At 36.3% G+C, this 9,552-nt stretch overlaps 1 protein-coding gene across 1 annotated transcript; it reads left to right on the plus strand.

Annotated features, from left to right (window-relative positions):
• The first annotated feature begins 2,259 nt into the window (after positions 1-2,259).
• Positions 2,260-4,078, plus strand: LOC132042818 (uncharacterized). Its single transcript, XM_059433333.1, has 4 exons — positions 2,260-2,323; positions 2,457-2,570; positions 2,781-3,246; positions 3,328-4,078. The coding sequence occupies exons 1-4, from the start codon at positions 2,260-2,262 to the stop codon at positions 4,076-4,078; spliced, it is 1,395 nt and encodes a 464-aa protein (XP_059289316.1).
• The last annotated feature ends 5,474 nt before the right edge of the window (positions 4,079-9,552 follow it).

The following is a 9,552-nucleotide window of genomic DNA, read 5'->3' on the forward strand; positions in this document are numbered from 1 at the left end:
ACTCATAACAAGATTATACTCATGACATGCAAAAAATTATAACTCAATTTATAGCTCAAAATATCTTCAAACTCATATTTGAACTCTCTTTTCATTTTTCCTTCTTCAACCAAGTTGTATAACAATCAAACAACCTTAACTACATGCAATAGATGTAAAATCTTACCTTAATCACACAAGAACAAGCCTTGGATTAATTTACTCCACTAGAGTGAAACCTCCAACTTCAACACCAAAGGAATTCTTGATACACACAAACCCTAATACGCTTTCTAGCACTTGAATCTCTTGATCCTCTTGGGTTTGGTGTGGATTAGTACACAAACTTGGGGAGAGGGTTTTGGAGAGCTCTAGGGTCTGAAATGGGGAAATAATGAGGCCAAATGGGGAAAAATGAAATATATAAAGCTTCACTTAAAATCCCGCCGGCAACTTTGACGGCCATTTTGACGGGTCGTCAAACATCTTGCGGTCCGTCAAATGGACCATCTAATAGCCCATCCTACCATACCTCTCTATGACTATTTCACGGTGGTGGCTCCACCATTTTACGGGCCGTCAGACATCCTATGGTCCGTCAAATGGGTCGTTAAAATGCCCTTTCGATAATTTGCTTTCTTTGATTCGTTTTAACCTCTGATCCTTCCAATACTTACTAAGAATAAAATGAACTTTTCACATACATCACATGAACATGCTTAGTGTCATATACCCTCAAAGGAAATCAAATTCCAAGACTAGAATGACTAACATACGACAATTCTTAACGTACGGAACTACAAGGTGTAACATTTTTGGACAACAAACAATTACAATTACTTTCTTTCAAATTTCAATCAATCAAAAGTAAGCATTATGATTTCTCTATCCTTTTATTGTTCTTCTTCTCCTATGCATAGCTAATTTCTCTACTATGGTTGTGAACCCTAAGATGGGTGTTTTGTGATTGGGAATTGTGATTGATGTATGCATAATGGATTTTTAGGGTTTACTTGTTCTTTCTTATTCATTAATAGTTAGTGGTTGCAAATATTAGCTAGCACCATAAACCTTGATTTATTTGGGAAATTAATTAGGGTTTCGTAAGAACTAGTAACAAGAACTCAAGGCGTTAACCCTTGTTTAATAAATTTACTTAGGAATAAGAGGAATTACTTGGCATAATTAATCGTTCTTCATATAAACTGTCATATATTTGGGAAGATCATTGAAAGACATAATCTTTACTTATTGGAAAATAGTAGAGATTCACATAGAGGTTAAGTGCATTCATATAAAGATCCATTAGAATTATATCAAGATCAATACCCATGATCATACACTTTATCTGACGGGGACACAACCTTGGTTTCTTTTACCATACACTATAATCCAAAGAAATTAGTTGGAAATTAGTCATAAACAACCAACTCTCGAAAAATTCATCGGAGTAAGACATTAGACCTAAATAAAGCATTCTACGACTTTAGTAACCTTTTCACACAATATTCCCTGTGGGATTCGACCCCAACCTTGTTGGGTTACTATATTTGACATCGTCCTCTTTACGCTAATAAAAGGTGTAATTTGAGCATATCAAATTTTGGCGTCGTTACCGAGGAATACGATTTTGAAATTACTAAATAGTATTTGCTTTGATTGAAGTGTTTTTCTTATTCCATCACACCTTGTTTGCTATTCTTTGTGAACCGTGTGATCATGGGTATGCGAAATTAACGTGCAGCACCTGGTAACCAGGGTGGTCAACTTCATGATCTCCCGAATGATGCAGATGAGGAGAATGCATTTGCTGATCTGATTAAAGAGGAGGACTATGCATCTGCGATTGTTCATCCTCGGGTTGGAGCTACAAGTGTCAAAATTGACTCCTCTCTCTACCTGTTGTTGAAGCTTGAGGGGTACTTCTGGAACTCTACCGAGAAAAATCCTCAACGACAATTGCAGAACTTTATGGATGTATGTTCTCATCACATCCAAAACAATGTTTCACAGGATGCTATTCGGATGAGGCTTTTCAAATATTCCTTAGCCAGAGAAGCAAGAATGTTGTTCGGGAAGCTGCCCCGAAATGCTATTACTACATGGGCAGAGGTAGCAATCTTTCTCAAGAAATGGTATCCTTCTAGTATGAAGGCTGAGATCCGTGACAAAATCTATGAATTCAAGCAGTGTCTGGGAGAACAATTATACGAAGTTTGAGAGAGATTTAAAGAATATCTGCAGAAGTTTCCAACTCATGGTTTAACACAAAGAATATTAATGGAGAAGTTCTACCGAGGGTTGGATCCTATAACACAGTCAATTGTGAACAACGCATCTGATGGTTGCTTTATGGATAAATCTTACACTCGACTCAGCAACATTCTTAACAGACTGACTACGCACAATAAGGCTTGGCACTCGAACAATGTTGATATTGTACCATATGGTAATGCCATGATCGTAATATGGTGAAGGAGAAGCAGGATACTCAGCAGACATTGGCCAACTTGCAGCGAATATTTCTTTGCTGATAAATAAGTTTGATGAGAACCAGGCCAAGAAGGTAAATGTTTTCGAAGACACTTCTGGTATGCCGAATGGGATGTACCAAGTCCAATAGGGTCCATATCATGAGGGGCCACCTATGCAAGTTGAGGATGTTAACTATGCATTCAACGGGAACATCCAAGGGGGTTATCAGAATCAAAATCGAAATCAGTAGAGACCTCAGCTGGGGCAAAGTGCATACAACAACAACCAAAGGAACTATAATAAAAATTATGGTGTTTTGAACCAAGGGAACTACAACAACAACAACAATAACTTTGGAAATAGAAGTTCCAATCCCAACATTCCACCAAAAGGGCAGTCAAACGATCAAGGTAGTTTGCGGGTTGAGGCGATGCTTGAGAAGGTTCTGGAAAATCAAACCAAGTTTGAAAAGACATTATCTTGGCTAACGGAAATAGTGCGATCTCATACAGTGGCTATTCAAAATCTCAATTCGAAGATGCGCGATATTTTCAGAGAGCAGCACCCTCCTAAAATGGAACGACTTTCTAGTGATACTATTCTGAATCCGAAGAATGGGGGAGGCAGTGTAGACCATGTGTTTGCTATCAGTACTCGGAGTGGTAAAATACTCCAAAGTGCTAAAAAGAAGATTGTTGATCTCGATCCAATTAATGAAGTGGAAGAGGTGCAGTCTAATACACCAATTATTGTTGATGAGGTTCCTAGTGAAGAGAAAGTTGTTGATATTCCGTAAAAGTTCGAAGGTGACTGTAAAGGGGGCTCTCCGCCCTTGGACTCAATTTTTAAAATCTAACCCGCCTTTCCTCAAAGGTTGGTGAAGAACAAGGAAGATGCTAAGTTCGAGAAATTTTATGATCAGTTGAAGCAGTTATCTCTGAACTTTCCATTCTTGGATGATGTCAAGGAGATGCCCGATTTTGCTAAGTACTTGAAAGACCTGTTGACAAAGAAGAAGATGGTGCAATATGAAACAGTGAGTTTAACTCACACTGTGAGTTCCATTATTTCAACAACTAATGTCCAGAAAAAGGGAGATCCTAGGGCATTCACCATTCCTTGTTCTGTTGGATACTATGATTTTGCTCGTGCTCTGTGTGATAATGGGGCGAGTATAAATTTGATGCCACTTGCTATCTACAAGAAATCAGGTTTGGGGATGCCAAGGCCGACTACTATGAGATTACAGATGGCTGATAGATCTATTAAGCGGCCAGTTGGCGTGGTTGATGATTTTCTTGTGCGGGTTGGTAAATTTATGTTCCCTGTTGATTTTTTCATTCTTGACTATGTTGTTGATTGGGATATTCCTATTATTCTGGAGAGACCTTTTCTTGATACGAGAAGAGAACTTATGGATTTGAAAAAGAATGAATTCCGGTACCGGGACTACGAGAAGAGCTCTTATGAATTTCGGTACCAGGCCTACGAGAGTGCAGCATTGTACAAGGAGAGGATGAAACACTATCACAACAAGAAGATCATAAAACGAGAATTCTACAAGGGTTATCCTGTCCTTCTGTATAATTCTAGATTGAAGCTGCTACCGAGCATGTTGAAATAAAGGTGGTCCAGTGCTTTTAAGGGTGTAAGTGTTGTTGACACCTAATTTTCACCTCATAAAACACGTATTTTAATTTTTAAATTTCCCGAGTCCTAGACGGAGTAAGGATGCCCTTTAAAAAAAATTAAAAATCCCAAGAAAATTGCAAAGATTGACGTTTAATTATTGTTTTCCTAAAATTTAGCAATTACAAGAAATTATGAGTTATTTAATTTCATAAATATAATTCAAAAAGAAAATACGTATCCCGCTCCGTCTAGCTTGGAAAAATTATTAATCAAGACGACGTATGAATTACGACTTATTTTTTACCGCATTTTTCACATTCTTAAATATCCTCCGGATCTATATCAATATTAAGCTCGTTTTGAAGCTAATATTTTAAATTTATGAGTTTTAAATTTTAATTAACCTAAATAACTATTTTATTTAGTTATATATGTTATTTATATTACTTAATCATTATTTGATTTAAATTGGGAGGAGGGCTAATTTAAAATTCTTAAAAACTGGGGAGGGGGGGGGGGGGGGGAGGTTTATAAAAAATAAAGGGTGGAAGTTTATAAAAAATAAACTTCCACCCCCACTCTTTTATTTTTTAGTTGCTCGACTGCTCTTCTCCTCCTTGAGGCGAAATGGCGACGCCATTAGGGTTTGCTTTATCAGTCCAATTAGCGGCATTTCATGGCTGTTGTACGCCAGATTTTTGAGGGTTTCTGTCCTCTACCATGTTTTCTTATGGTTGTTAGGTGTACTTTCATATAACACTTTTTTTATCTTGAAATTGACTCGAATTGAGATGTTGCTTGGTTTTGTTCATTGTGTGTAGTTTCCATGGGTGGAGCATCAAAGCCTTTAGCCATCTTATGCACTATACACAACAAATGAAGGACCCAGGGATAATTTCCCATGAGTCCGTTCAAGTTGAGTACCCTGCTTTGGGGATTATATCTCTTTTTTGTACCAATCTAGCACTATTATACCGTTAGAGTGTAGCATTTTTGTTTTATTAGTGACGAGGCGTACTATCCTATTCTTTTTTCTGATTTTTATTTGAAATTTTAGGGTACAATTAGTAAGATTCTAGCTGTCTTATGTGATTTATATAAAGTTCTTTTAGATATGGAACGAATTAGTACAATTTGCTGGAAAATTGGTTTGTCTTTTACGGAATTTTGAAATTGTTTGATTTAGGGTTTAAGAATTGGGGGGAAACTCGGTTATTGGTCTGAAATTCTTTTCATTTCTATCCCTAAACCCTATTTTAGTGCTATAAATATAAGAGTTTGGTTGCCATTTTAAGAAAACCTTTTTTTTTTTTTGGAATATTTCTTGGGGAATTTGAAAAAGGTTCTCCGAGAATTTAAACCTTCTACTACTAAAAATTCTATCAATATACTATTATATACAAAGAAATACAACAATATACCAATATACTATATTATACTATTCATATACGCGCAAAAAATAAAAAGACAAAAACCAATGGCTGTTTTTCAAAGGATAAGTGTTGGTGTTGAAGTTGTTTTGATCCAACCCCTCCTTTTGATCTTTTGGTTGACCCTACAAAAGGTAAATCCTTTTCTAATCCCAACCTTTATTTTCAGTTTTGAATATTTACTACTCTAGCGTATATATTATGCAAAGTGTTATAAGCTGATAATTTCTTACTTACAATGATGAACCTGTCCATGTTTTGATTATTTAAGATATAAGGAATGAATTAAAGGTGGGCTTATTATAACTAAGTAGGTGTTACAACCTGTTATGTTTAAAAATGAGAAGAAATAGGTTTAAGAAGGGGGTAGTAATCTCAGTTCTGTGTTATGCTTGTCTTTTTTTAAAAAAATTTGATGCTTGAGACCTTTTTTTAATGAAACAATGCTAAGTAGTAATTATTTTAGTTAGATTGAAGTTATTTTTTTTTATACCCTGAAGGGGATTTTGTGATATTGGACTTCATTTGGCCTTTAGCTTAGCCAGATGTGATCTTTATTGGCTATCTTGGTTCATTTTAGTTGTATATTTGTTCTATGTGTGACAACTGTCTCACTCTTGATGAGATTCTGCCTTCAAAATTAATGTTGGAATCATTTGTTAGGATTAAGTGAGGTTCTTGTGAACCCAACCTAATACCTTGAATGTTTAGGGTTTAAGACTTAAAGCTTAACATTCTGTAGCTATTTAAACCGCTAAAACATGATACCAAAAATATGCTAAGTGTTTAATGACTTGATTTGTGGACTATGCCTTCTCGCCTTTTCTATAAAAAGAAGCGAGATTTCAAAAACATATTAGAGTCTAGTTTGTAAACTTAGGACTCTGAAAACTGTCTAAATGTTCATGCTATTTTAAGAAGTGTAAACTGGATGGCTTTGTTGATTTTCTTCTTGTCTAAGTAGCTTAATAAGAACAAGAAAAAATGGATTTATTATGAATCTTGTAAAAAACTTGGGAATCTGAAAATTGTATAAGTGAGTTAGTTAAGAAGTTGGGATCTTCCCTGACAAATGGAATCCTATCAGTCTACATAGACCTATATTTGTGCTTATTTGAAACCTTGAAAGTTAAGTAATAGAGCAGGTTTGGAAATCCCTTTTCATTTGGATATTCATTCTGTTTAAAATTATCTAAGCCATGTAGGCTTTGGAAGTGAATCTGGTTTTCAAAAGAGAGCATAAAAGGTGTAAGTTGGTGTCATAATGGTTATGAAACCTCAAGATTGTGAGATAATTGTTGTTGTTGTATTTTTTTTTTTTTTTTTTGTGTGAAGCTGTTGCTCCGTATAACTTAGTTTCCCTCTAGATGACTTAGTTGGCCATTGGCTTCAAAAGAAACTTGTTCCTCTTCTGAATTTGCATAACTAGACCTCACTGAGTAAGAACATGACTTCCAACTAAAGTAAAATCCTACTGGATTGTAGTTTTGCCTATCTTTACTTATAAAAATCTAAAAAGGTGAATTTGTGGATCCTGGTTTTGTGCAAATTGTCATGTGCTCATTTTTAGTACCTCTTTTGACCTTACAATAAATACTATGCACCTCTGAGTTATTTTCTCTGAATTTGCTGTAAATTGATATAGTTTTATGGAAATTGGTTGGCTATGTGAATAAAAGAAGGGAAACTTGTTTTGAAATCTGTTTTTAAATCATATTGTGCTCATTGAAATACTATGTGGCATCACTATGATCCATTTGGATAGACCTTGTTTTCTTTGATATTGCTGTCTACCCTAGCTAGGAGTTTGACACTCTTCTAGACTTTGATTTGAAAATTAAGACTGCTATCAGCTAAGTATGCTTTTTTTAGATCAAAAGCTAGAGAAAGTAGACCTATCTTGATTTTAAAGTTTTCAAATTGTGATTATGTGCTATGGTGACTTGCAGTTTGCCCCAGTTTTCTTTTCTTTTTTTTTTTTATCTGAAAATCCAAACTGAAATAAGACCTACTTCAGTGCCATGAGTCCTTTTGTTCCAATTTTGATTCCTTGGAGCTTGTCATTTCTTTTACTTGAAACTTCATATCATATGTGATATGTTAGGTCTATACTTGAACCTAGGATAGTGCCATGTTCCCTTTTTGTCCTTGCTGTAACTTGTTGAATCTGATTTGGATTTTTGCACATGTCTTACTTCCTTGTGTAATTACGGAAATGAGTTCAGACCACTTTTAAGACTTTATTGGAACCTCCTAAGACCTATTATGTGCTAAATTGATTTTCTTTTATGATTAGTTGATAATTTGTGGTTTGCATTGTTAGACACCTTGATCTTTTTTTCTTTTAAGTTGAGACTAGCCTTAAAAGACTTGGACCTACTACTTGCATTATGGCTTTTGGATGAGTCCAGGCAAGCTTATGAAGGGTTCTTAGCACTGATTCAGTTTCCTGCCAATAAACAATGAACTCATGGCTGGTTAATTCATCACTTTGTTCTTCTTGATTGTTGTTTCACCCCTTAAAGATATTGAAAACAAGGGCTATGAGTATGGCCCCTGGCCTGACTTCTATCTCTTTTCAACCTCAATCTTGCACAGCTTTACATCCTTGTCTCTTCCACTATTAACACTACTTGTTTTATCATCTAAAAAGTGTGCCATGCCCTTCTTGATTATGCTATGTTTGGTTCTGAACTTTAATGTCACGATCCAACTAGTGGGCCATGACGGGCACCCGGAGCTGGCTACCGAGTACCACTCATAATGCTATCTATCATAACCAACCTGGACATATATCATTTTCAACATAGGCCTTGTCATACACCAATTTTCGAATCTCCCAAAAACTTGTATATATACATATATATACATACATACATACAAGCTCACAAGGCTACAAAATAATATACAAAATAGACACTAAGGTGAGCATAAGACATCTGCTACCCCCACATGAGTATCTGCGAGCCTCTACTAGAGTACTGAGACATAAGGACGGGACAGGACCCCGCCATGCCCAAATATATACACCAAAGAATATACCGATAGCAGCAACTCCGGAGTAGTGGAGTGCTCCTGTACAGCTGCTGGTAAAACTCCTAGGTGTCCGGGCCGTCTCCGTGTCTACCTGTGGGCATGAACACAGCGTCTATAAAAGAAAGGACGTCAGTACGACAATGTACTGAGTATGTAAGGCATATATGATAACATAATAAGGAAGTATAGGAAGCATGAGAAGAAAGGATAACTGTAACTGCTTGCCTCTTGAGGCGGAATCATGCATGCTCACTTTTACCTTTAAAGAAAATCACACATACATACATAACTATCCGAATCAACACCATCATTAGCCCGTGTCCGGGCCTCCCACGTCCGGGAGAGTCATCTCACGCCGCCCACTAGTGGTGTCATGCCCGGCCAAATAGGCACGGTGTTATCATAAGCCGCCCACCTTAGTGGTGTCATGTCCGGCCAACTAGGCACGGTGTAATCTCATTATTATATACTTATCATAAAGCATGCATTAGAACTCAAGTAAAAGTTTTAACTCTATCGGAGTGACGTAAGGTTGGTAACCTCCGATTATATTATGGAACATTATGATCGTCATGTCTCACCTTGAAGGAACTAGCATTATAAGGTGAGACTATCAACAATAGATAACAAGCAAGAAAATCGTACATCATGATCATTAATCTTATAATAACATCCTTTCATAAGCTTTAGAATCTCTATGAATAGTATCATCGTAATCATCATCGTATTCACAACATATATCTTTTCTTTATCCCATGAGAAGCTCTTAGTAATCATAGACTTGTAACCTTTGGAATGAAGGAAAGTCATGGAAAGGTAGAGAAAATCATGTCATAGGAATCATACCTTAGAAAGGAAGGGATTAGCCTTATATACCTTCACGTCTCCTTAACTCTATCGACTGAACGCTTTCCTTCCAAGCTCACAGTTCTACATTCAAGAGAATTCGTACAAGGTTAGATAACCGGAAACATACTTAGGCCTCAACTAAAATGTCACG

This window comes from Lycium ferocissimum, unplaced genomic scaffold (assembly GCF_029784015.1).
Source record: "Lycium ferocissimum isolate CSIRO_LF1 unplaced genomic scaffold, AGI_CSIRO_Lferr_CH_V1 ctg18160, whole genome shotgun sequence".
Classification (NCBI taxonomy): Eukaryota; Viridiplantae; Streptophyta; class Magnoliopsida; order Solanales; family Solanaceae; genus Lycium; species Lycium ferocissimum.

Bases quoted from the DNA above. Each gene is read 5' to 3' on its own strand.
- LOC132042818 (XM_059433333.1), top strand. From the start codon at position 2,260: ATGGAGAAGTTCTACCGAGGGTTGGATCCTATAACACAGTCAATTGTG. The intron at 2,324-2,456 runs GTTGCTTTATGG...AATATGGTGAAG, and splicing joins TGTGAACAACGCATCTGATG to GAGAAGCAGGATACTCAGCA. The intron at 2,571-2,780 runs GTATGCCGAATG...TTTTGAACCAAG, and splicing joins TGTTTTCGAAGACACTTCTG to GGAACTACAACAACAACAAC.